This window comes from Podarcis vaucheri (genome assembly GCF_965113315.1).
Source record: "Podarcis vaucheri genome assembly, chromosome: 2".
In the NCBI taxonomy this organism is placed as follows: Eukaryota; Metazoa; Chordata; class Lepidosauria; order Squamata; family Lacertidae; genus Podarcis; species Podarcis vaucheri.
The window spans coordinates 48,857,063-48,884,965 of NC_138760.1; the positions used below are offsets into that span (position 1 = coordinate 48,857,063).

Below are 27,903 nucleotides of genomic sequence, written 5' to 3' on the forward strand. Positions count from 1 at the left end.
GTACTGTATGAAGAAGATCCCAAGTTGTATAAGGAGCTCAGGGAACACTGTAGCATCAGCTGGGTGCTAGCTAGCCAGAGCATGGTAATTCCTGGCTCTGTTTAGCAGTCCCATACATTCACCAGACGTGAGCCAGCAGGGACAGATGTTGTGCCTAAAGTGCAATGAAGCCCTTTCGAAACAGAGGACAGAAACCAGGAGTCTTCACTATTCCTCCCCGCTACTTTTACTGTCCTGATTTACAACCAGATGGGACCCCCCACGATGCTGTTAGAGAAGTTGGTGCGCAAGTCCGATCTGTTCTGCGAACTACAATACCCAGCAAGCCGCGCACTCTCTGGGATTTCCCTTCCCTTTCGTTTCCTGTACCGAGTTTTTACGGCGCTTGCGGCGCGAAAATGGACCTGAGCGCTTTCGAACGGGACAACGCCGTGAATTGTTTGCTGGACTCCGCGGTGCCCGCCGCTTGCCGGAGCGAACCCTGCAGCCTGGGCATTGATGAAGCAGGCCGGGGTCCGGTGCTGGGTACGTGCCTGAGGGTGATACCGGCGGGAGCGAGGAATCCCTGGGGTGCTTTTTGCCCCAGCGCGGAATCGAGTTCTGAAAGCAGTGCTTTTTTCTTTAAAAAAAAATGTTTAGGGGTACTCTCATTTTCTTACTCATATTGAAATACTGTCCCTTAATGAGGTCAAACTCAGATTCACAAAATATTTAGGGGTATGCACACCCCTGCGTCCCCCCAGAAAAAAGCACTGCCTAAAAGCATCAGAAGGGGAGGGCCGAATCACGGGCTGATCCTTAATACTCGCGTGCCTTGGGGTGATACGTGGACTTGCCCGGTGGCCTAGACGCTAGAGGATTCCTATTGCTATCTGCCAACCTACTTTAATAACGCCAGGAGGGGTGATTATGAGGATAAATTGTGAATATATAGAGCAGTTTTGTAGTAGTAGTATTTCATTTGTATGCCACCTTTCCTCCAAGGAGCTCAAAGTGGCGTGCATGACCCTCTTCCCAATTTATCCTCACAGTGAGGTAGGATAGGCTGAGAGATGTTGACTGAGTGGGCATTTCAACTTGGTCTTCCAAGCCCTAGTCGGACGCTACACCACAATGACTCTCTTGTAGTATTGACAATTAATCCAGTCCTGATTTGCAAATAACGTCGTTCTAGTTCTGTGCCAATAAGTTTGTTCAGTCCCATGACTGCTTTTTACTTCCCCTACCTCACCCCTGCTGCTGAGCAGAACCTCCCCACCCTTAAAATAGAATAATGTCCTGTGATGGTGGCTGGAGAGGAGTCTTTTGTGGAGGATTCCTGATTGCAGGTCCAGTTGTGTCCTGGGGCTGTAATTATAACTATACTTAGTGTTGCTAGTTCAGAGCGTTTCTCACATGACAATGTTGTTATAAAAACACCTGCAGTTTTGCATCCGTAGATGGAGCTCTGAGTCTTGAAAGAGTAGCTTGCATTGGCTTCTGCTTTCTTCCCAGGTCCCATGGTTTATGGAATCTGCTACTGTCCTGTGGATCGGCAGGGAGACCTAGAGGCACTGAAGGTAGCAGGTAAAAAGAAAAGAAAGGCGTGCCTAGCTGGGACTGCGATGTAATGCTGGTGGGGCAGGAAATGGGATCTGGACTAAAAGGGGCAATGCTGTGCCTCTTGGAGCGTTTCCCCTAACAGCTGTCAAAGCACTGCCCAGCTTGTATTCATCCTAGGTCAGGTCTTTTTTGAGTTTGTGTCCTCCCCTCCCTGCTTGCTTTCCCGTCACAGATTCCAAGACTCTGACAGAGGCCCAGCGGGAACAGCTCTTTGAGAAACTGGGTGCAGCGAAGGATTTTGTTGGGTGGGTCCTGCACATCCTCTCACCCAATTACATCTCTACCAGTATGCAGAGACGGTAAGCAGATTGGGGACAATATTAGATGAAGAAGCCGCTGCAGCAGGGTTGGGGAACCTCCCCCCCCCCCCGAGATGTTGCTGGGCTCCAGCTCCCATCAGTCCCAGCAACAGTGGTCAGGGGTGGTGGGAGTTGTAGTTTAGCCATGCCTGGAAGGCCGCAGGTTCTCCACCCCTTTGCTAGAACCACAGCTTTGAATGGGTGGCGGTTTTTCTCCCAAGATCGCTTCTCTGCCTGGAATCGTTGTGTTTTGTTTATTCGTGTACTTGTTATAAAGATTAATACCCTGCCTTTCTAATGCATACGTGTTTCCAAAGGTGGCTAACTATAATTAAAGCCACAATAGCCAAACGCAACTGCGGTGATAAAATCGTAACAGAGACTGACATGGCAGGAAAAACACAGTTTTCAATAAAATCACTTTGACCTGGCAAATGAAAAAGTGCCGCTGACATTGGATGTGTTGTGTAGTGGCTGCAGGCTAAAGAGGACAGAGGAAGGGGAAGGAGAAGGGGATTGGGAACACGAGGCCTCTCACCTTGGAGTTTATCAGAAAAGTTGGACAGACCTCTTTCAGAGAAGGGAGGCCGTGTCTCTCCCCCTGAGCTGCTTTCGTCCTTCATACCAGCTCATCCTTGAGAACCATGCTTACTGCTGTTATGTTGTTTGCTGTGTTAACTGGCTGTGGCACAAACAGCCCACTGCACTCTTAACACTATGTGAGATTTGACCTCCTATTTGCTGTGTGGACAGGGCAGCTGTTCTATTGATAATGTACTGGCGGAGACATCTTTCTCTTCTGGCTGGTAGAGACATAAGCTGGTCCAGGGTGCAGTCTCCACAACAACTTTCCCAACCAGCCCTTTTCTGACATTTGGGCCTCAGAGCCAAGGTTTTTATTTGCGAGCGAACAACATAGCTTCCTTTCCCTTGCAGAGCTAAGTACAACCTGAACGCACTTTCGCATGATACGGCCATTGGATTAATCCAGAGGGCGTTGGACTCTGGAGTGCAGGTTGCAAAGGTGAGCCAGCTCAGCATCCCACACCTGTAGGAAGTGGCAAGAAATCCCACCTCTTCAGTGCTTTGTGGTTTCTCCCTCCTTCAGGTCTTTGTGGATACTGTGGGACCAGCAGAGAAGTACCAGGAAAAGCTCAAGCAGCACTTCCCAGACCTGGAGGTTACAGTGAAACCAAAAGCAGACTCCCTCTTCCCTGTTGTCAGTGCAGCCAGCATCTGTGCCAAGGTGAATGTGAGACATAGGGTCTCTTTGTTTCCTGGCTCACTATGCTCTCTGGTATCTGGAGAGATGTACGGTTAACTGTGAAGCTCTAACCGCTTCCACCGTGAAACAGCTAAATAAGCTTTCATGTGCTGGAACAGAATACTGGGTGCTGGGGCCAAACAATGGGGGGTGACTATTGCCATCATTCATTAGGACAGGGGCTGGCTACTATTCGAGACCACTAGACTAGATGGATCAGGATGGGAATGATGCAGGAAGGCAATTCCATTGCTGGTTATCTCTCATTTTCTGTAGGTGGCGAGGGACCGGGTGGTAAAGAACTGGAGGTTCTTGGAGGATCTTGAAGATGCGGACTTGGATTATGGCTCTGGCTATCCTAATGGTAATCCCAGTATTTCTCCTCAGCTTGGGCACAGAACCAGCCACATGAATTTCCACCACAAGATGTGGTGGCCAAGAATGTAAGCCGCTTTGAGACTCTTTCGGGTAGTGATAAAGCGGGATATCAAATCCAAACTCCTCTTTTTCTTCTTCTAGCTTAGGTGGATTTAAAAGAAAATGAACACATGGATGAGAGGGTAGTCAAAATCAGAGGGATCTGCAACAAAATGTCAAGGGTGCCATCCTGCCAGGCCCTTTGGCAGGATACTCCCATTCGCCCTTTTTCCTCCCTGGTTTTCTGGTTTCCTCCCACAACAGCCAGCATTTTGTGTCCATTGATCATTTTCAGTTCTCATGGATCTGTTTCTAGTTCCCCTCACCCCCAGTTAGGTTTCTTCCCCCGCCCCTTAGATATTGTTTGTACTTGGGAGTGTCCCCAAGCCGCCTTCTTCCATTCTTTCTTGCACATGGACGGTGCTGTTTTTCTGAATAAGGTGTCGCACCTTGATAACGTCTTAACTATTAGCATATAGGATGGAAATGGGCAAACTCCAGGTTGTAAGGCAATATGTCAGCTGCTGAGGATAACACTGGAAGAGGGCTGTCGCCTTAATGTGGGAAACAAAAGGGTAGGCAAGATGGACCTTGGGCTCTTGTTTTTCTGTGGAGGCACACAAAGAGTGCAGTGCTTCGTTCAAATGAATAAGCCAAGTCATTACTTTGGCAGTGACTAAGACCCACATTTATTATTTGTGAATGTTCTTCCCCACTCTCATCTTTGAATTACACATTTAGTTTACTTGGCAACAATGTGGGCTTTTCCCAGTCCTCACTAGATGTCATTAGCTGTCCTAGATCCCCTATAGCATAGTATAGAGTCTATACCTCCCATCTCCCCTCTCTTAGGGTGAGTAGGACCTTATTGGCTCTTGTTCTTGGGTTGACCACTAGGACAGAATGGCATGTCCTTGCATTAAGTTGAAATGAAAGGGGAGTGTCTCTGTGTGTGTATGTGTAAAATGACCTCTAAGATATTACACACTGAGAAAGCAGCAGAGTTGTTGGAGACAGTACCATACTTAGGAGGTTTGCAAACCCCTATTGTGTCATGTTTCCCATCCACTGTTCTCCAGGCTACGGCTCAGTCTTAGAAGTAGGGATAATACTGAGCACTAATATGCCAGGATACTTGGCCACCCATCCTCTAATATCTCTACTCCTTCCCCGGCCCAGATCCTAAGACTAAAGAGTGGCTCACCCAAAATCTGGACCCTGTCTTTGGCTACCCACAGTTTGTACGGTTCAGCTGGAGTACAGCTCAGGTCATCTTGGAGAGCAAAGCTGTGCCCGTTTGCTGGTAAGTGGGGACAGAAGAACTGTTGGATGGATCTTGGACTGGTAGATGTACCTTCAGAAGGAAGATTGAGGAAACTGGAGCATAGGAGGAAACACCTGCTGCTGCAGATAAGGGCATGTGAAAGATTCCTTCTGATAGTTTTGCACATGCGATGCAGCATGATGACTTCCCTACACGAATATTATATAGGAAGATAGTGGATTGGCAGTCCAGGATGCTTTTTAAATAGTGGCACTGGGGAGGGCAATCGTTGGAGCTGAATGGGCCTGCTGAGTGTTTGTGGGATTCTTTCCCTTAAATTCATTTATAAGCTGTGAGCAAGGAGGGTCCCCCCTTTTGTGGCTGGCTTGCTCTGCTAACTCCCCTGTGCCTTGCTCTGTGCTTATGTGGGACATGCAGAGTACTGCACAGAGTTGCTGAATTGCTGATGCCCAAAGATGCTTGTGACTGCCTTCCCTGATATCCACAGCTTTCTGGAACCCAGCGAGCAGCTCCTCCGCTTGAGTCCAGGGAGTTGGCTGATTCTCCGCTGCCTCCCATCTCAGGCTGACCTTGGCAGTCATGCCAAATGCCGCAGGAGGAGCTTGAGAGGCAGCCAGTTAACGTTCCCCTGGATAGATGGGGCAGGAATCCGGTACTGTCTCTGTTGAGGGAAGAAGGGCTGCCTGCCAGGGCACCTGTTTTCTATCTCGGCTCTTGGAAGGCAGCGAAGGTCAGTGGTTGTAGCAGGTAGAAGAAGTCTGAATCCAAGATAAGTGGGCGCAACTCTCAAGGAGAAGTAGAAGTTGAGTATAGCTTGCCAGCGGAGGAACAATGCTGTACCCAGATCCCTCATTTCCCCCTATCTTTTACCTTCCTCTCCACAGGGATGACACTGAAGACGACGCAGCCCAGAAAAACGCTCAGTCCTTGCTGAGCTACTTTGCCAGGAAGGAAACTTCCAGCAAGCGCCCTCCCCACCGTTTCTTTCATGAACGAAAGCTTAAGACCGTGACCAGCCTGTAGGGGGGCAGCAGATTATTCCCTTCCTGGTGGGATTATCTTGCTTTAGCTACACAAGAAACTTTTCTAATTTTGTCAAGCTTGTTTTTTAGTCGGAGGTTGTAAATCCTTTGGAGTCCCAGCTGCAAAGGGAACATTGGAGCAGAAGCAGGTGCAGGATCTGTCAAGAGAAAGGGTCTGATCCAGTGCCTCTCTTTCTGGAAGCATTTGTATATTCTTTTTCCCCCCTTCCTAATAAATTTAAAACAACAACAACCAACAATTCTGTGGTGTGTGAAGTGGCCGATGGGGCATCATAAAAGCAGGCCAAAAAGGGATCGTGTCTTCAAGTGAAGGGTTACATTTTTTAAGTGAGTTGGCAGCTTGAGTAATGAATGGAGCCACACAGAGCCAGGCAAAATCTCCCCCAAACCAACCTGAGTTCCTGGCTGAGCCAGAGAACTTCTTATCTACTCCAGTGTGGCAATCCTAGTCAATTTCAGTAGCGGGAGAAATCAAGCCAGGCAGGGAAGCAGTTCTGTGCTGTTGCCATGGAATGGGCTCTAGTCCTGTTCACATGTGTGTCTGCACATTTTAGACTGGTCTGGAGCTTTCATTAAGGTGCTGTCAAGTAATGTGTCCACACATCAGGATTTTCTATTGTTTCCATTCACTTCAGTCCATTCTGCCCAGTGTTCCACCTTTAGCTGCAAGTGTTTCTCATGTGTCGGGAAGAAATGGGGGTGGGAGAATTTCTTCACCTTTAGGGCAGGACTAGGTGGTTAAATAGCAATCTGGTGCACAAATATAGTGGCTGAGAGAGTGAGGGTCCTGGAAAATCCCTGACTGAAATCTCTCTTCAGTCATTAACTTTTCAGTTGGCCTATCAGCCAGTCCTTTATCTATTCAGTGGTACCTGGGTTACATACACTTCAGGTTACAGACTCCGCTAACCCAGAAATAGTGCTTCAGCTTAAGAACTTTGCTTCAGGATGAGAACACAAATCATGCTGCGGCGTGTAGCAGGAGGCCCCATTAGCTAAAGTGGTGCTTCAGGTTAAGAACAGCTTAAAGTTAAAAACGGACCTCCGGAACCACTGACTGTGGGAATTATATTTACCTACTTTCTGCATTGATGCAAAGATTACTGAGAGAATACGTGTGAGACATTTGGAATAATCAAAGGGATAATAATAAATGTAAAACTTTGCAGTTGCTGTTGCTTGACAGAGGGATGAAGCAGCCACTGTGGAGGAGAGTCTTATTTATTTTAGCAAATCCTTTTAACAAAGTTAGCTCTCTCTCTCTCTCAGCTGTGCCCCTCCTCTGGCTCTCATGCCCCTTCTCATTTCCTCATGCTGCTTTATAGTCCGCTCCAACTCCATCCATCTCTCTCTCTCTCTCCCATCTTCCTGCCTAATGTAGCTTGCTCTCTTAAGAAAAGCCTCTCCACTCTATCAAGCCAATTTCCTTTTCCTTCAAGAGTTTCCTCAAAAAATGCTTCTTTACCAATCCCTCTCCAGCTCAGCGTTACCTTACCTGCTTTTCCACTATCCCATCCTCATCGAACAGACTCCCCACCACACCTGTCCTTTGGGCCAGGTCACTTTTGCTTCAGCACTGTTTAACAGTGTTAGATGGTTGTTTGGTAAGCGGCACTCAATAAGGCTAATGGGTACTTTTATAATACAATCCTGAACCAAGGAAGGGTTCAAATGCAACAGTGCCTAAAGAGGTCTCTTGTTTTGGAGAAGAGTTTCGATTTTATATCCCGCTTTATCACTACCCAAAGGAGTCTCAAAGCGGCTAACATTCTCCTTTCCCTTCCTCCCCCACAACAAACACTCTGTGAGGTGAGTGGGGCTGAGAGACTTCAGAGAAGTGTGACTAGCCCAAGGTCACCCAGCAGCTGCATGTGGAGGAGCAGAGACGCAAACCCAGTTCCCCAGATTACGAGACTACCGCTCTTAACCACTACACCACACTGGCTCTCCAGTTTGGAGAATGCAAGCTAGCGGTCCTCACTGATCACAAGTATTGTCTTGCGATTTGGCAACTAACACCCATAATACCATATACACAATACTCTAAACACAAACCAAACAAGTAAATCAGGTAGCCTGAGCCATTAACAGAAAATTTCTGTCTAAGTGGACTCTCTCCCTTTTCATCCAAGTTCATTTTGCCATTCAGCCAGATGTGTCAAAAGCTAAGAAAGGGACTGTTCTTTGCAGAGATACCTACTGATCCCCACCCCTGATTCTTTCCACAAATACTGACCCACGCAAGTCGTTTTTGTTGTTTAATTTTTCCACAAGTAATAGGTTTGAACCAATACATAGTGTGCAATTTGCAACAAAGATGGACAAGGGTGAACAAGCAAGAGCATGACAAGGCAGCTGATAAAGCAGAGCATGTTCGTGACACGAGATCTGTTTTGGACAGAAGGTGGACAATATTATAAAGGAAGTTTGCACATGGTAATACAGGGCTTGATGTGGTGAAATTCAAGGAGTGCTGCATAAGATATGGAGGACACAGGTAAGAACGGGCTGTTAACCAGAAGGTTGGTGGTTTGAGCCCCCCCCCCAGGGATTCCTGCACTGAATTCTAAAATTCTAATTCCAGGGATCTTACTATTCTGTCCACTCAAGATGAGATGCCGTTTTCTTTTTTTGGTTCACAAACTACTTTTCTGCCTAGGACAAACTACCGGTACATGGCACAGACCAGTTCAGACTGGAGGCTCTGTATATTTTTTTAAATGGATGTTTTAAACTTTTCCATGATACACACATTGAATTATTACAATGATAACCAATCTAAATCTAGCCACATCAGTGGCACAATCTCTTTCTCCTCCCCCTTCTGTGTTTGGTTGTATACAAATTAAAGCTAACTATGAAGCACTGGCCATTTTAATACTGCATCAGCTACTGGTTTACAAAGATCTGCAGTTTCTTTGCTACAGAACTGTAACCAGCCTTTTAACTGCCAGATCCTACTTCCTAGGTAGTGATTTTTTTCTGCTGCCTGTGTCAAGCGCAAACAGTGAAGGCTGTTTCATTTTGGCTCAGTTCTACAGGCAAACATCCCTAAAGCCTTATTATTAGTAGCTGGGGTTAATAGTCAGTGCAGAATGATCTCATTAACTTATTTATTCTTAGTCTATGCAACCTCTCACTCTCTCAGGCCAGAGCCTTTGAAACACAGACATCGCTTGCTCCCCCATAGTGCTAGAGGAGACTGATTTGAGGACCACTGGGAGGTGGGGGGTGGGAATGGGTGTTTTAGTCATTGGAAGGGAAGGCAGGGTGTTGAGAGTGAAGAAACCACCATTGACTGCTCTCCAACCCTGCTGTTCTAGATGGTTGTGGGTTCAAGCCCCACGTTGGGCAAAATGATTCTTGCATTGCAGGGGGTTGGACTAGATGACCCTCGTGGTCCCTTCCAACACTACAATTCTATTATTTGATGTACAAGACGTGTGTAGGGGAAGCAGTGACCACAGGCAAGCATACCGGGGGTAGAAGGTGGTGCTCTGGTGGGGTAAACTCTGCTTCTAGGGCATGGGGAATCAGAGTGCTTGGCTAAATTGCCACACCTGCTTCCTCTGCCACGGCCACACCCAGGTTGCACAGAGCTATACAAGATGGCAAGAAGCTGGTGACACGGGACATGAAGGATTTGCATAGATCACAAGCGATCCCCCCCAAGCCTCAGAAAATCACAGGGGAGGGGGTTATTTTCCCCTGGGAGGCTGGCTGTCTCCAATCAGAACCCGCTCCCACTACCCTCCACGTCTTCCATGAAGACCGAGCGCTTCTGCATGTTCCTCCGCAGGCGACGGAGCAGGGGGTTGCCTGGGCAGGGCCCTCCAGGGCTGGTGCGGCCTCTTTCAATGCCTTCCTTGGTGGTGTCTGGCTCCTCGATGCTGTCGCTGTCTTCAAGACGCAAATAAGAGGCAGAGAGGGCTGAGTCGGAGGCCGTCAGCGTCAGGCACTCACAAGGATCAGTGCTGGCTACAAAGGAATCATCCCAGATGGTTTCACAGAGCTCTTTGCCATCCGTGTACATCTGAGGGGAAGAGAGAGGTAGGGAGCTGTGGATTTGAAGCGCTCTTGCTCTGCACAGCCTCAGTGCTGAAATTAAGGCTTGAACAACACTCCACCACCATCATCATAATAGTAATAATTTATTATTTATACCCCGCCCATCTGGCTGGGTGTCCCCAGCCACTCTGGGCAGCTCCCAACAGAACACCAATAATAATAATAAAAAAACATCAAACATTAAAAACTTCCTTAAACAGGGCTGCCTTCAGATCTCTTCTAAAAGTCATATAGTTGTTTACTGTACAGCGGTACCTCGGGTTATGAACTTAATTCATTCCGGAGGTCCATTCTTAACCCGAAACCATTCTTAACCTGAGGTGCACTTTCGCTAATGGGGCCTCCCGCTGCTGCCATGCCGCTGGCACGCAATTTCCGTTCTCATCCTGGGACAAAGTTCACAACCCAAGGTAACTACTTCCGGGTTAGTGGAGTTTGAAACCCAAAGCATTTGTAACCTGAGGTACCACTGTATTTCCTTGACATCTGAAGGGAGGGCGGGCGCCACTACCAAGAAGGCCCTTTGTCTGGTTCACTGTAGCTTCACTTCTCGCAGTGAGGGAACCGCCATAAAGCCCTTGGAGCTGGACCTCAGTTTCCGGGCCGGACGATGGGGGTGCAGATGCTCCTTCAGGTATACTGGGCCGAGGCAGAGGGATGTCAAGAGACTTTTAGCAGGGGTGGCTGTGTCTTTATGAGCAGAAGGGTAGAGTACCATCCAAACAAACCAATCTGGGGTGAGGGCAGGGGCAGATCTACTAGGAAACCAATGAAGCTTAAGGACCCTTCATCCCAGAGGGACCCCAGAAGCAACTTCAGTCCACACTGCTTAAACATTTTGGGTCTAGTAGACCCAATTTGAGTCACATGACTCAAATTGATTGGTTTTTTGTTGCCTATATTTCAACCATCCCACAAAGACATTGTAAAGGTGTGGCGATCTGTTGTGGAACAACCCCATTGAAAAACAGAATACTGGTTACCCAGACCTCATTGCTGGTTGTAAAGGGGGGGGCGCGACAGTGGCCCCCCAAATGTAGGTCCGCCACTGGGCAAGGGGGTGGGTGAGAAGAGAAGAAGGAGCAGCACAATATGAAAGACAAATGCATTACCTTGTTTTGCTTTAGTTTTCCAAGCTAATCTGTCACTCAGCAGACTCAAGATACCCAAAGTAGGTGAGAGACTGTTGTTGGAACTTCCAGCGCCCATGAACCCTGACCACTGGCCATGCTGGCTAGGGCTGGAGGAAGCCGAAGACAGACAACATTTTGAGGGGCCTGCAGCAGAGTGAGTTTCTTGATGACTTGAGCTGTGTCACCAGCACAGTCCCTCCCGCATGGGGTGAGAGGGGCTTGCTTCATAGAATCCCGGCTGCCTGTTAGCTCCTGCCTCTCCCAAAAGGCCAACACAATTGCTACCACATGGCAGAAAGGCAGACTAACTTGGCCTGCTGCTTGCTTATGCCATTTGATGTGGCTTGATTTCTAAACAAGAACTTCATCAGGATATCATGCTCAAGGCCTTGTACACCATTCCTCCTATCCTTTGATGCTTTGAGATAATGGTTGATATTCTTCTGTGGGGATACAATTGCATTCTGTGCATGATTAGATGCACTATTTTGCTTTCTAAAATACTGTAAAAAAACTCCGTTTGAGGAGAGAGTGGGTCACAAATGACAGCTCCACCAATTCAAAAGGGCAGCAGCCACCACACATTACTAGCAATCCTGTCTGTCATCCTTGTTGGGCAAACACTGCAGGGGAAGAAGGGACGAGCTGTATGGTGCTGACGTTATTACACTGTCAGTCATATACTGCCCATTTCTTCTGACAGGCATCCTGCCAAGCTGTTGCTCTCTGCCTGCCTGCCTGCCTGTCACTGGACACAAACTCTGCTAGCTGCCTGAAGGTTCAACTGACTGTTTCAGTGCAAGACGACCAGCAGTCAGCAGAAATTAGCTTCACCTCCAGTGGAAAGGCTGAAACATGTCATGTAGAGTTAGAATATGAGGGGTTTCAATTTCTGCCGACCTTCGGGGTAGTGTAGCACCTGCCTTTTGAACTGCAGCTGGGATTTTGTGTATGTGTGTGTGTGTGTGTTTTAAAGCAAGACACAGAAGAGGCTTCATTGACCAAGATCGCCCCTTGGGTGCCCTGTACATCCAAGGAAAACCTTGGAGATGTTTCTGTTTTGTTAAACCTTGGAGATGTTGGAGCATTTACTATCGGATTGACCTTAAGACGTTTGAAGTCTCTGGCCTCTTGCTAACACTGAGAGTACAAACAATTCCCTCCTCCAACAATTAGGCTTTTAGTCCTCACGATGAGAGATAAAGTTGGGTATTTGGGAAGCAGTGTGCTCTCTTGATGTCTGCCACCTGGTTTTAAGAGATGGGAGGAAACCCCTTGCCTATTCGCTAAGCGAGTGGGAAACAATTCCTCATTGTGTAACTGGCAATACAGAGGTAGCTAGAAAGAAATATTAAAACCACTGATCTCTTCAGGCATTTTCTTTGTCTTTGACTTGCAGTTTCTGACAGAGAATGCTGGTGGCACAACAGTTTAAAAAAATGCCAAAGAGCATATCATTATGTCAGCATTTTTACTTATGGCTCCTAGAATAGTTCTGAAAATTTCCCAGCCTAACATCAATTCAGATTACTATTCCTCTGTGGAACAGTTCTCCTTGAAAGGATGAACCATGAGTGAGTAGTCACATAAGCTAGGTCTATTTGTTTTAAGAGAAGAATACAAACCCCAACAACTTCTACCTAAAGTTGGAGGCGCATTCACTTTTAAGCTTTTCCCCCTTGAAGAGTGGGAACCTTATGCTAAAAAGGCATCACAAGTTGAGATAAAGACCTTAAGTTGTTGACAAAGCCCTTTCACATAATTTATGTGATTTCAGGAATACTGAAAGACTTGGCTTGGTTTGTGCTGAAGCTGAGGCCTCCTGGGAATGGTGTAATTCCTCTTTCTCCTTCAGCAATTGCTTTTCCCAAACATGACTCAGTACAGGCATCTCTTCATGACTCATGTGATTTCTGGGGCAGAGGGCTGCATCCATCTCGGGGCTTTTAGTGTCCTCACCTGGCCATACGACAGGCAGTCCCGGCTGCAGTTGTTTCCCTCAGGGCCCCAATGCCAGTCAGTGAGCCAGTTGCGAGCACACGTCAGGTCTTCCTTGCAAGCGTCATACCTGAGGTGACAAGAAGGTGTGGCAATAAGGAAAGCAGTTGAACTTTAATTGTTATTATATCAGACCATTTTTATTATATCAGATCAGACCAAGGAGCTCAAGTTGGTGCACAAAGTCCACACACCATTTTGATCCTTATGACAGACAACCCTGTGAAGTATATTAGGCTGAATAACAATCCCCAGTTCAAGGTCACTCTGTTAGTTTTATGACTAAGTTTAATGGAGATATGAACACAAGTTTCGCTATCTTTTTCAATCCCAATGGAGGGTCAGTACTCACTAAGCACTTCCTCCTTTACCCCACCTTTACCCAATTCAACATTTTTTGCCAATAGAATTGCATACATTTATTTCCACCAGTCCACTGCCTGAGGCCCCAAAAATGGAAGTATGTTTGTGTTGGGTGGAGATGCCCTTTAAAAAGCTTATGGATTTCCCTCAGTATCCAGGTTAGCTCCTGCACTTGACTCAGCTTCCCCACATCCAGCTGATTTATTCCAAAATTGAGCTGGGTGTGCCGAAAGCGAGATACAGGTGTCATAGATACAGTGTCCCCGAGCTTGTTGAATTTCTGTGGGGAAAATGACTTATAAAGGGCCTTTTAAGTGTAAAACAACAACAACCCAGTATGCCTTTCCCTGCTTCTCTGTCTTAAAATGGCAGGGCATTTCATTTAAACAGGACACCAGCAATGTGATGACATTCTCCTCTTCTGCTATCTCCAGGAGACGATGCTCTTTCCCTGTTTCTTCATCCCCCACAGGGTCCCCTCCCTCCCCAGTCGGGACAAGGAGACTTCACTCACCATTGGTCACAGAAACTCTGGCAGAGGGGCACAGCCAGCACAGCTGTGGGGCGCTGAGGATGAGGCCACTGGGCAGCGATGGGGGAGCAACGGTAAAAACATTCCAGCTGCTGTAGATAGCCCTCACATCTGCATAGGAGAAAGAAGCACCAGGGCATAAAGATGGCGGAGCAGGCCTAAAATGGCAAGCAAAGGGCTACCCACGGGGGCGGGATTAATAAAAAAATGTGAAGAAAGGTCGTGCCAAGGAGCAGATCTTCCCCATCCCAGTTGTCTGGTAACTTCCAAGACTAGTTTTAGAAGGAACTCCCACCTATTGGTAGGCCCAGCTTGTAGGAAAGGAAAACACACACACACACACACACACACACACACACACGACTGGAGTAGGCGTGGCTGCCTCTCTGTCTGACCTGCTGCTAAGGCTCCCACAGCGGTTCCAGTAGATGTCATTGGCTTTGGAAAGGTCCTGGGTGACCTCCGGTGAGCAACAGGCATCTGTGGGGAAAGAAAACTTCTGTCAGCAGCCCCTTTCCTTTGTGCTGAGATGAACCAGTTGTTATTCCGGCAAACCTGCATGTTACAGTCTGATTGCAACAGCTGCAGGTATTGCCTAACAAGCTGGATGTATGCAAATTGCCACCATGTGACGAGCCAATGCATACATAAATTCCCTAGTAGGTACAGTGGTGCCTCGCAAGACGAAATTAATTCGTTCCGCAAGTTTTTTCTTCTTGCGAGTTTTTCGTCTTGCGAAGCACGGTTTCCCATAGGAATGCATTGAAAATCAATTAATGCGTTCCTAGGGAAACCGCCTTCAGACCAGGTCCGGGGACAGTCTGTCCCCCGACCTCTTCTGAAGGCTGGGGGGGGGGGAACAAGGCCTTTTCTTCCCACTGCCAGCCTTCAGAAGACTGTTCTGAAGGCTGGCGGTGGAAAGAAAAGCCCTTCTTCCCACCTCCCGCCCCGCAAGCTCCGGGGACAAGAGGGCTTTGCTGCCGACCGCCAGCATTTTAAAAGCCCCTGCTGTCCCGGGGCGATTTTAAAATGCTGGCGGTCGGGAGCGAAGCCTCCGCTGTCCCAGGGAGATTTTAAAATGCTGGGGGTCGGCAGCGAACGCTTCGCTCCCGCCCGCCAGCATTTTAAGATCGCCCGGGGCAGCAGAGAAGTCTCCGCTGTCCCGGGAAGACAGGCGGGGGGGGAGCAAAGACTTTTGCCCCCCGCCGGCCTTCAGAAGAGGTCCAGGACCTCTTCTGAAGGCCGGCTGTGGGCGAAAGTCTTTGCTCCCAACCGCCAGCAATTTAAAACAGGTCCCCGGAGATTTCCCTATGGGAAATTCGTCTTGCGAAGCGCCTCCAAAACAGAAAACCCTTTCGTCTTGTGGGTTTTCCGTCTTGCGAGGCATTCGTCTTGCGGGGTACCACTGTATTCTGGGCATGATAAGAACCCTATACTCCTATCCCCATGTCCCATTCCCCACCCGCTCCCTACAGCCTCTGTGGCCTCTGTGTACAACCCTACAAAGTTTCACCCAGGCACCAGGGGTTGCCTCTGCTGAGTTCCTTTGCACCCTGTGCACACACATTAAATTGTGATCAGCCAGGGCTATGAGATCATTGCAGCCTCAAAATGAAACACAGTACATATTATTCTCACTAGCCTTCCTCTTTTCTTGAAAAACAACCGAGGCTGAAAATGTACAAGAAAGATCTGTTAACTTTTAAAAAGTGAATCTTTTGATCTGTTTGTCTGGAGCGTTGCCCTCCTGAGATATGGTCCTGAACCAAGAGAAAGTCCAGTTCCTGGACTCTGCAGTGAAAGATTTGAGGAACATGAAATTGAAGGGCCATCATATGTCATGTGTAAGTCCTGCCCAGTAGCAGCATTCCCAAGATTTCTGAGGTAAAAAATTGATGGTCCATATCAAATGTGTTTGCATTGACATTTTTGTTATATAGTAAAATAATCATACAACATTGATTTCCTTGAACATAGTTAGCTGGGGGCTGCTGTTTCAGCTTTCTTCATGTATTTTTGTGATTGATCGATAGCACCATATTATGCAAAATATGACCTTATTAGTACAAGACAAAATATCAAGCTGGTAAATTCCTATACTAAATTAAAGCAAGACCACCCTTTATAGGACAATATAAAGGTTAACTCAATTTCCCTTGTCTGAGATTGTGTGTTTTTTAAAAGAAAAATAAAACAATCCCATGTGGAATAAAATGCCACTGAATCAATGGGTCAAACTTTCCCATTACACGTTTAGATGCAGTTATTAGTATAGGGCTAGGGGCAAGGCTAACTAGACCACTCATTCACTGTTAGAGGAAGTGGTGACACTGTGTCAGGTGTGGGGAAGCCCAGGCCCTCTAGATGCTGCTGGACTTCATCTCCCACCTTCCCTGACCATTGGCCATGCTGGCAGAGGCTGATGGGAGCTGGAGGAGAGCTACAGGTTAGCGCCCAGAATATAAGGTAGAGATAAGTATCACCAGCTTCTAGACAACTCTGCTATGCCAACTCTTGTTAAAGGTACAGGTCTACTTTGCATCCAATCATCTCATTTATTTCATCAACCATAAGGAGGTTTGCTCATCTCTCCTCAAACCTGTGGGGAAATGCTGAGAGGAACCTTGGCTTCAGAGCTCCACTTCCTGCTTGCCCAAAGCTCTTCAAGCCTTGTAGCTTCTCCCTCCTGCTGCCTTCGTGCCCTTAACCAATACTCACTTTCTGCATAGATCTGGCAAATGCCAAGCTGTCCTTCTGGGCTTGGGCTGGCTTTGTGTTTCCCTCCAGGCAAGCAGCGATCCTCCATGCCTCTGGCACTGGTCCATGACACGACCAGTGCCCAAGCTATACCCATTATCCAGACAGTGCCACCACCGCTGCTCATTGTGACGATCTGAAAAAAGAGGAAAGGAAAGGATTACTAAATCAGTTTGGATAGCATAGCATAGCTTCACTGCTGCCTTGAAGCATGCCAGCTAGATTACACAAAATAGACTCCCACCTAGTCTTAACTCCCCAGTGTGTTCCTATGCACAGCATGCTTTCATCTCTGTTCCACTCCAACATTGTCCTTATTCCCCCCCCCCCCGCTTTGATAATCCACTGTAGAGTTGGACCCTTCCCTTGGTTCATTGTTTGACTCCAGAGTGAGGGGAAAATGTCCAGCAGCTGCTGTTATCTCCCCATCACCACAGGTAATTCAAGGCAAGCCAGATGCAGGCAGCTCTTCCAACACCTCGATTTAGGGCCAACTCTAGCCTGGGAAACACAAGCAGCTCCTACGATCCCTGATTAAACTTAGGGCTTCATTCATGAAACCAGTGCTATTTTTCTAGAAAAAGAGGTGCCGGAACTCACCATGAATGCCTCCTTTGTTCTCTTATAATGCAATGGTGCCCACCTGAGAGGTGCTGGAACTGAGTTCCGGCGAGTTCCAGCTGAAACCTCCCCCCTTTACGTGAAACAGGAATTGATTGATCCATGTCAATTATGTAACAATTTGCAAATCTGTATACCAATCTTCCTATTTATAACCAAGAAGAGTACCGAGGGGGGAGGGAGTTAGAATGCACCTGCAGACAGGTAAGATCTGTATTATAAGGGTGTCAAAAGTTCTCAGCCAGCCTTTCTCAGTGGCTCAGTCTGCAGCAATTAGTAGATGACAAATCTCCATACTTAATTGCTGCACACCAAGCCAGTATTTAAGAACCAAGCCTCACAGGAATGTCATTTGTTTAAACAAGCTTAAACTGGCCACTTTGAGGGTATGTTCACATTACCACTGACTCCTACCCCGAAGCTGTTTTCACATGACGATAGCCACAATCCATATCGATCCTGTAGTTGCTTCACAAACACTGCCGTTTGATACGTTTTCCTTAAACAAACTTTAATCCAAGTAGAAAATGGCAAACAGTAATGAGAATATACCCTAATAGCCATAACAAATGTGCAGTTGAATTTCACGATTTGGAGTTTCCTGGGGAGTTGCAGGGGCAGGGAAACCAACAAGGCCATGCGTGCTGAGTTAAGACATCTCCGTCCCCTTTTGGAGGTGAGCAGAACTGTGTAAATGCAGCTGGGAAATTCAGCAGGGGGGTGACCTTGCTGCATTTTAAGCTGCTAATGTGAATATACTGTTAGTTTGGAGAAAAAGCAGCCTTGGGGCCCTGATCCAGGATATTATTCCAATCAGGATATGGTCCCTCCATTCACCCGGTGCTATACCAGCTGCACTGGCCCCCGGTGGAGTACAGGATCAGGTTTAAGGTGCTGGTTTTAACCTTTAAAGCCCTATACGGCCTAGGACCCTCGTACCTATGGGACCACCTTTCCTGGTATGTCCCACAGAGGAACTTACGATCTTCAAACAAAAACATCTTGGAGGTCCCAGGCCACAGAGAGGTTAGGCTGGCCTCAACCAGAGCCAGGGCTTTTTCGGCTGTGGCTCCGATCTGGTGGAACGCTCTGCCACAAGAGACTGGGGCCCTGCGGGACTTGACATCTTTCCGCAGGGTCTGCAAAACAGAGCTGTTCCACCAGGCCTTTGGTCAGGGCACAGCCTGACTCCCTCCTTTGGCAATCTTCACAGAACTCTAGCCCAATGGTTGCCATCAATTTGATTTGAATTAATTTTATAATGAAATTATTTTAGAATGTTGTATTATTTTATTGTTGTTAGCCGCCCTGAGCCCGGCTTCGGCTGGGGAGGGCGGGATATAAATAAAACATTATTATTATTAGTGTGTGTGTGTGTGTGCGCGCGCGCACATGCACATGCACAAAAAACCAAGCCCTCTTGACTCATTTTCAGCAGAAAAGCGCTAGGAGGCCCCAACCTGGATCAGAGAGCACATTCCAGATCAGGACACCACATTTGCTTTTTTATTCAGAACGAGAGTGGGCAACCCTAGCTTTTCACACGACATCTCTTGCACTTTGGCTATTCCACCTCCTCCAGAATGCACTGGACCTTTCCATTCCCATGAAGGACTCTGTGCAGCTCAGAAGCTTGAATGCTCCTACACCAGCAAGAACAAAAAGGTCATTAGCAGCTCAGCAGAGAGAGAGAGAGAGAGAGAGGGAAGGTTGGAAAGAACTAGAGTAACTCAATAAGCTTGGCACTAATTGTGAGCATCAGTGAGGCCTGGCTACCCTACATCACCACTGTGGAACCATGCTTGGCTGGCTGCCTGGATTTGGTACAGTAATCTAGACAAAGGGTAGGTGGGTAGATAAGTATATGGAAGCTTATAGAAGCTAGGTCAGATTGCTTTATAGGCTAGTCCAGCCTTACCCCATCTGGTGTCCTCCAGTTGATGTTGGACGACAATCCCCATCATCCCTGTCCATTGACCATGCTGGCTGGAGATTATGGGAGTTGGAGTCCAAAAAAAATCTGGAGGTTACCAGGTTGAGGGAAGGCTGTATTACAGACTAAGAAAAAGTGACGAGACTGAATGGAAGATGCTTTAATGGTTGGTAGAATGAGCACATCAGTCCTGGCTTCTAACTCCCTGCATAGTCTAGGGTGGGTGGGTGTGTATTTAGTAAGCTGGCCAGAGTTGCTGGGGCAACCCAGCCAGATGGGCGGGGTATAAATAAAAAGTCATTGTTGTTGTTGTCCTTCAGATTTGGCTTAAAAAACAAACCTTCCAGACCCCTCCCTCAAATCTTTCTCGTGCTTCCTACAGTCCCAGCATTGCAGCCACTAAGAGGGGGGGTATTTAATCCCCTCTAAACAATATGAATGGAGGGCCTTATTTTTTATTGTAAATTGTGGGTGCAAAGAATCCTGGCAGTGCAAGGGAAGATATTGGATTTCTGTTAGAGAAGGAAATGCTGGAGAGTGAAATACATTCGATCCAGGCACACGGCTGCCTTCATTGCTGTGCCTTTGAGCAAAATGTACCAGAGGGCAAAATCTCACCATAGAAAGTACTTTCAGGGCAAGGTGACACCCCTCCTTTTCCTTTGCTGTGTCTAATTTCAGTGAGGTGGCCTCATTTGCAACAACATGAAGCAAGATGCAGGACTAAATGATTTGGTCCCTTGAGGAGAGAGTCACCTTGGGTCCTGGGAGGCAGGTAGCCAAGTGAAATTTGACAGCAGACCTTCCTCTCAAAACCAATTTGGGACCAATCAATGGAGCTATGCTCCTTAATGCCTCTAGTCTGGGCCAGGTAAAGTCTTCCCTCATGCATGTTGGAGGTTTCTGAGCGGTGAGAAAATCACGTTTATATAGAAGGGTAAAGAGAAATGGCCCAGTCATTATGTAACACGGTCTCTAGGACTAAATTCACTTTATTCTCTCAGGCTTGTAAGCCGAATCCAATATCAAATCTTAGTTATCACCCAATATTCTTCAAACTCATATGATTTTGCTTTGCTCTGCAGTTTTACTTAACCTTTTTTGTTTTTAAAATGTTTATATTTAGTTAGCTGGTTAGTTTCAAAAACTCACAGTAATGCAAAACAAATAATAAGAAATATTAATAAGTAAACAAAATGAACACAGAACCCTACTCCCCAGGTAAGTGTCTTTTTTGGATTTTCTTCTGCACAAAACAGTCAGGTGAATCAATATTCCTATTTTATGTTATCCTAGCAGGCCTGTCCAAATAGCTGGAGGCTGCAGGGTGTATTCTCTTCTCCTTGCTTGCAGATCAGATAAACCATTGCCCCAGTTCACACAGTCAATATTTCCCCCAACAGAGTGGCTCCATCAGTGTAGGAAGAAGTCTCACCTGTGTCCAAATGTGGTGAGCACGTGTGCAATTTTTCCATTTTTTTATGGGGGAGAATTCCTGACATGCAAAGGTCATATTCCCAGAAAAAAAAACTAGTCAAAACAGTGTTGTATTAAACTCTGCACATATTCCTTCAAGCCCCTCCGGATTACCCTCCGGATAATGTTGGACTACGACTCCCATCATCCCTGACTGTTGGCCATGCTGGCTGGAACTGATACGAATTAGAGTCCAACATTATCTAGAGGGTAACACATACCCCATCCCTGCCCTAAAAACCCCCACAAAGTACCAATCAAGCAGAATTTAAAATCTTGTTCACCTGGAAAGGTTCAGCTATAGTTCTAATAAGAAAACATTTCACTCAGATTTCAGCCGGAACTCATTGGAACCGAGTTAATGTTATTTTTCGGTGGCAAAATAAAAGAAGCTACGTATACTCCTTAGTGCTACACTACAAAGGCTAATTAGTGTTAATGAAGCATTTTGGATCAGCTGGAAGCAGATCCACCTCAGGGTTCCACACAGCACTCATAATCAAGCGCCATATCACCCCTCATCCTGCAATGCCCATTCCCATAACAAAGGCAAAAGTGGGCAGCGTGTTACTGCACAAACCATTGGAAAAATCAAGCAAAAATTGAACAATAAAGTGTGAACATTTTCTCAATAATGTGTTTTAAGTTTTATTAGTACACTGACACTTTAGCACAAAAAAGACGCTTTTTAAAAAATGAAGAAAAACTCAAATGCAAGCTGTGGAAAAGGAATGAGAAGAAGAAATTGTATTGCAAAATATGAAAAGGTGGCAGATTAATATCTCTGTTTAAGCAAAATACACCACTGATAAGCTGTTTGGCAGGGATGGGAGAGGAGTGTGGGAGGAGGGCAAATCGCATTATCTGTTCTCTTTCCCAAGCAGATAACTGTGGAATGTTAACTTTTGCAAAAGTGCTCTGTGGGGGCAAGACTAGTAATGGTGGTGGTTCTTCTGGGTATGCAAGGCAAGTAACGTAGGAAGGTTTCACCAGTGGTCTCATCGCTGACTACAGCTTCCACAAGGTTCATCCATAATATCTTGCACCATAATATCTTGCACCATAATATCTTGCAAGTTTACATTTGAAAGTCCGGAGCTGAAATTGCATTGGAATTTGTTAGGAGTGGGGTGCACCTGGGGGGGGGGCAATAACACAAAGAAGATGGGAGAAGTCCTGGAACACAACAGTCTGGCAGCAATGTCATCTGGATTCTGTGTAATATGAAAATAAGTGATGTCAATTTCAGAGAAAATGCTTTAGTATGGAACCACCTCAGATGAACTTAGTAGCTTCAAAGAGAGCTTTGCTCATTCCTTGCAGATTGTATTTATATTGCCCATTCATCTCCCTTCTCAGAGCCTGCCCGATGAGCCTCGCTCCATAAAATATAAATTAACAACACCTATAATGTGCAATATTTATTTTGTTTAGCAGGTCATCGATTTGAAGGTAGTTATTTCAGGTCTATGTCAACATTGTGTCCATTGGCTCAAAGTCTCTGCCTTTCTCAAGCTCCATTCTAGAAACCCCAGCCCAATTTTTGCGTTAGACTCCTGAACACTTAGTGAATCCTTCAACATAAAGGTCTCACCTGGTGTTAATTGACTGTCATTGAACGATGCCTTTCAGATGGCCTCACTCTGTTTTATCCTTGTGATTCTCTGGCTAGCTGCCTGGAAAATACTGGTGGCCTCAATCCCAGCAGATTAGGGACAAGCCCCACCCCAAAGAAAGTGGCTTCCTGTCCTTCCCTCCCTGCCATAATTAGTTCTAGTCCGTAGAGCAGAATGCAACTGCTATGTATAAAATCACCCAGTACACACAACCTCAAGAATAATAGCATGAGACTCTTAGTTGGTGGTGCTGATTACGCCAGAGTTGCAGGTTCGATCCCCATATGGGACAGTTGCATATTCCTGCATTGCAGAAGGTTGGTCTAGACGGGGCCGAATTTAGGTTTGGTGAGGCCCTAAGCTACTGAAGGTAACGGGGCCCTTTATATGTCCAGCTGTCCTTTATCAACAATAAATAGTTGCTGCTTTTTGTGTTGAATACATGCTATATAGAATTTATCGACCTAATAGGTATCTAAAGCCATTTGCACATAACCAGTGGCGTAGCGCGGGGGGTGCAGGGGGGGGGACGGCCGCACCGGGCGCAACATCTGGGGGGGCGCGCTCGCACTCGCAGCTCTCTGCCCCTACCTGGCTCACTCACTCTCTCTCACTGCAGTGCTGGCTGTGCGAATCCGATCCGAGCCGTTGGGTCGCCGCCCACTGTGGAGGGGGTGGGTGCCAGGTGTGCGGTGCAGAGAGAGAGCGAGGGACTATCTGGGGGAGGGACAGTGCAGCGGCCACCCAGTGCAGTGCTGAGCGCGGGAGAGAACCACACCAGACCAGCCCAGGCAGCAGCAAGAAGAAGCTGGCAGCGGCGGCAGGTTAGGGGTTAGGGGGCGCAAATTACTTGCCTTGCCCCGGGTGCTGACAACCCACGCTATGCTGCTGCACATAACAAAATATGTATTTTATCAAAGTAATTGTTGAATTTATCTTATATTTTGGAAATGTACATCCAGTTTTTTCCTTTAAACCCCCCCCCCCAAGAGAGTGGGGTTCCAAGCTATAGCTTGTTTAGCTTATATGTAAATCCGGCACTAGGTTGAGATGATCCTGAGGGTCCCTTCCAACTCTACAATCCTATGAGTCTAAAATTCTTCTCTTTATGGAGTGTCCTGGGAACAAATTACCACTAGCCTTTTACAAAACAAAACTAACTGGACCTCAGTGAGTTCTATCCACAGCTTTGGAAAGTAGCAGACAGGGCTTAACTTCAGCTGAGACTCAACTCCAGAATCCATTTTTAGTATCAGAATACAGGCCTGGCTTTCCTGCATATTGGGTAACCAGAACAATTCCATAAATATTTAGGATTATGGAGCAGGCTTTCAGACTTGACTCTCAACTGCCTTCATCCCAGCATAAAACCCAGTATTTTTTTAAGGGTATGATGTTTTATTCTCACTCAAGACAGCTTCACATGTGTATACTCAGTAAAACTATACAAAATGTGACTGCAGTACATACCCTTTCAAATTGTATGTATCAATGCATCAGGAAACCACAGCTCTGTTCCTGTATATGTACTGGTAAATATTTGTGTGTGGTACATAGAAAATAACTCAAAGGGACATACATCTGTGTAGACAAATAATGGCTTGCCTTGTGAGTGAACCAACTGTTTGTAAGAATATGTGAATATGCAGAATGAATTCAGAACTCAATGCTACTTGAAAAAGCTTGCACACTACTGACATGATCAGAAGTTGATCCAATAAAATGAAATTGTGCTGATTCTAACAGAAAGCAAGATGTCCCACAAAGAAAATTCCACAATCCATATTAGGGCAATGCCTTTATTAGGTCAAGCAAGGTATGGCAGAATAGTATGCAAACTCGTGAATTCTCCAAAACTCCTAATCAGGCTTGATGATAAATACAGAAGGGAGTGAAAAATGACTAGTGGAGAAGAAGCCATGGATTTGCATCTAGCTTAAGACACTTCACCAACAGCCATTTCTTCTCCCTCTTCCCCTCATTTGCTTTGCTTACCATCTTCTAGCCCGATGAGAAATTCTGCAGAACTTGAAAGTTTGCACACTATTTTCTGGCATTTTGGTTGGCTAAATAAAGGTACTCCCCAAATATGTATTGCAGAATTCTCCTTGTTACTCTTATTCTTTGCAACTAAAAACAGGGAGACACCTGTCCATCTGTATCTTGTGATTATGCAGTTCAACGAAATGGTTCAAATACTGAGCACATTCCAAGAGTCTGTCTTCAGGTGGCTAGGTATCGGAGTGACAGCAGGCACCCAGTGTGTTGAAGGAGGGGCCAGGTCACCAAAGAGTTAATTTTTACGTATGCCCCAACCCCTCCAGAACCTCTCTTCTCAATTCACATAATTGCAGAAGCATCCTCTTTTATCCAACCCTAGTATATTTCCACAAGAGCAATAAAGGAGAGTTTTGAGGGGTAAAGCTAATACAAAGCTAGGCTTAAAAAGGTGCAGACCTCAATTTACAATAGCAAGGTGATTCTTTTCAATTAATTGGTTGCTCAAGAGGTGTCTACTCAATTAAGCTAATCAATTTACTAAAAGCTGCAAATACCCCACTTTAGTAGTACTCTATATGCCAAATGATGGAACTACTGAACAACAGCATTCACACGTTGCAAATACTAGCGAATCTCTTTCTGTGTGTCTTTTCCTATTGAAGGACTATTACACCCATGAGGACCCCTCCTAACCTTGGCTACTATTGCCATAAAGGAAAACCGTGGACTCTGGGACGCCGTTCTTTCCCCCAGTCCCGCTACCCAAAATGCGAACAAGTTGAACCGGAGCTCGGTAGACTTAAAAACAAGACGCCTGGTAGGCAACGACGAAAACCAAAAAGAAGAGCTTCTCGTTTTCTGTTCCCTGAAATCCCTCACGTCTCCTGAGGCTAACGGAGGAAATATCCCGTCCTTCTACTCCGGAATAATGACCGCGGAAGAAGATGCACCCGTTTCCATCCTCACAACCCCCAAACACCAATTGACCCTCTCCCCTCCGCCGCGTTGCAATCACAAACAGTATTAAAGGCGCGGTAGTGAAATCAATTTAATTCACCCGGATTGCAAGGGGAGTATAAGGCTGAAGCGCGTCGGGAGGTTCCTTACTCCGAGATAGAAGCGATTCTTTATTGCCCCGAGGGTGTCCCGAGGCGCCCACCCACGATCGCCTTGTTTTGTCTGCAAGAAGACGCGTGGCCGGGGCCACTGCCTTTGACCCGCTTTTCACCCCGCGCCTCCGAGCATCCCGCCTGCAGACAGGCTGCAGCCGCAGCAACATTGCTGTGCACGGCCGGGGAAGACGCCTACCTGCAAGCGGCGAGGCTGCAGTCGGCAGAGGCGTTGCAGGACGAGGGCTGTCCGGATCGGCTAGTCTGGCGGCTTCAGGCAAGCGTGCCCCGATCCCGGATCGAGAGGACTCTGGGTCGAGCTGGCGGCGCAGTCGCTGTCTCCACCACGCGCTGCTCCGGAGGAATGGAGCTGAGGAGTCGCTGCCGCCTCTTGCCGCTGCAGCAAATAACGCGGGTCCTCTCGCTCGCTCTCTTCCCCCACCCCTCCCCAAGGTGCGCAGGACGCCAGCCAGCCAGCCAGCCCTCGGGTCTGCTGGGGGGGAAAGAGCGGGACCGCCCAGAGGGAGATGCGGGAGGAGAGCGGGGCCAGCCGGGCAAGGGGGTCGCCTGCTCTCCCGGCCACTGCTGCAGAGGCTTAGGTCGCATTTGCAGCGCATCAGAGGAAGGTGCAAGGCGCTGTACGGGGAAAGCGACCGGCCGTCTAGCCGCACTGAGCGGCTAGGCACGGGGCAGGGCAAACTGATGGTGACTTTCCCTGTGGGATGCTTAGAAGACCCACAGTTCGTGCCTTCTCCCCAACACGCTCACAAACAGGCCAGGGAAGAGATAACCGGTCCTTGTGATTTGCTTCCAGCTTCTGCTCAAGAGCGGTATACTATTCCCAAATAGAGGCTCAGTTTAGAGACTCTAAATTTGTCTAATACGGTTTTGTTTTGTTTTTTAATTCATGGTGGTCATCAGAACATGTCCTGGAAATGCGTTCCACATGAGTGCTAATTATGTAGTGTGGAAGTATTTCAGGTTCCCATTCATCTGTATTTACTGCCATTCAGTTCCACTGGATTACTGGAGAGAGAGGAAGGAAGGAAGGAAGGGCTTTGCTACTCTACAAGACACTCCTCTCCACAGTGAAGATTCCCAGACTCAGTTTTTCTCAGCTTTGGGACATAAATTCAGTTGTTATTGGAAAGTGAGAAATGCATGAAAGTGGGTCAAAGTAAACCCACTTGCTCAATCTGCAGTACTGTATATTTATTGAAAATAATAAGCCTTCACTATGTGATTGATTTCTAAAAGGAGTGACACACAGCTCAAGCCTACAAGGAAATCCTGCCCTGCCCTAAGGCTAGGAAGCTACCTTTTCAAGTCACAAATATGTATACCCTGAGTAACCTAGTCCCTGGTTACTCAGCAGGGACGTGGGTGACGCTGTGGTCTAAACAACTGAGCCTCTTGGGCTTGCTGGTCGGAAGATCGGCAGTTCAAATCAGCCTGATGGAGTGAGCTCCTGTTGCTCTGTCCAAGCTTCTGCCAACCTAGCAGTTCGAAAGCATACCAGTGCAAGTAGAAAAATAGCTACTGCTGTGACAGGAAGGTAAACACCTGGCTTCCATCACAGTGTCCCGTTGTGCCAGAAATGGTTTAGTTATGCTGGCCACATGACCTGGAAAGCTGTCTGTGGACAAACACCAGCTCCCTCGGCCTGAAAGCAAGATGTCCCAAAAATAACCCAGAGATGCATTTTAAATAAAAGGGCACATTCTACTCATGTAAAAACACACTGATTCCTGGACCATCCACGGGCCGGATTGAGAAGGCGATTGGGCCGCATCTGGCCCCCTGGCCTTAGTTTGCCTATCCCTGGTCTACACTGACCAGCAACAGCTCTCTGGGGTTTCAGGCAAGAGTCTCTCTCAGTCCTATCTGAAGGTGCCAAAGACTAAACCTGGGGCTCTCTGTAGAAAGCACAGTGCTAGACTACATGAAGCATTAACCTGATCCAGTAGGGCTCTTATATTCAAATTCTCAGGATGTGTCTACTATAAACTCTAGGGTGGTGATTCTGAGCTGTGTAAGGACTCACGGATCCTTGGAATTTTATGTGGATGAGTTGTGTTTTCAAGCTGCTGGCAGTGGGAGTTGAAGTCTGGCAGAAGAAACTAGGAGTAACAAAACACGACATAGTGTTTTTTAAAAAGACAGAAGGCGATGGGCAGTGAAAGTCCCACCTCCAACAAGGCTTATTGGTGGCCTTGGACACCGATATTTGTTTTGTTTCATTTATCCTTCTATAAAATGTTAGCAACGGTGGTCTGCCTCACCTTTAAAGCCCTAAACGGCCTCGGTCCAGTATACCTGAAGGAGCGTCTCCACCTCCATCGTTCTACCCGGACACTGAGGTCCAGCACCGAGGGCCTTCTGGCGG

General features: G+C 47.0%; 2 protein-coding genes and 1 long non-coding RNA gene across 3 annotated transcripts; 2 read left to right on the plus strand and 1 right to left on the minus strand.

Annotated features, from left to right (window-relative positions):
- Positions 1 to 184: 184 nt before the first annotated feature.
- On the plus strand, positions 185 to 6,149 carry RNASEH2A (ribonuclease H2 subunit A). The gene is made up of 8 exons (XM_082214747.1): positions 185 to 525; positions 1,495 to 1,566; positions 1,775 to 1,901; positions 2,838 to 2,925; positions 3,010 to 3,147; positions 3,442 to 3,529; positions 4,762 to 4,885; positions 5,752 to 6,149. Exons 1-8 carry the CDS (start codon positions 399 to 401, stop codon positions 5,888 to 5,890), a joined length of 903 nt encoding a protein of 300 aa, XP_082070873.1. The 5' UTR covers positions 185 to 398; the 3' UTR covers positions 5,891 to 6,149.
- Positions 6,150 to 8,155: 2,006 nt separating this feature from the next.
- On the minus strand, positions 8,156 to 25,134 carry RTBDN (retbindin). The gene is made up of 6 exons (XM_082214769.1): positions 25,102 to 25,134; positions 16,723 to 16,897; positions 14,400 to 14,484; positions 13,987 to 14,115; positions 13,071 to 13,179; positions 8,156 to 9,943 (listed from the first exon to the last, which is right to left on the minus strand). Exons 1-6 carry the CDS (start codon positions 25,117 to 25,119, stop codon positions 9,641 to 9,643), a joined length of 819 nt encoding a protein of 272 aa, XP_082070895.1. The 5' UTR covers positions 25,120 to 25,134; the 3' UTR covers positions 8,156 to 9,640.
- Positions 16,757 to 27,671, plus strand: LOC309527806. The gene is made up of 3 exons (XR_014217350.1): positions 16,757 to 16,889; positions 25,709 to 25,970; positions 27,531 to 27,671. It is a non-coding gene; the product is annotated as an uncharacterized lncRNA (long non-coding RNA).
- Positions 27,672 to 27,903: the final 232 nt, after the last annotated feature.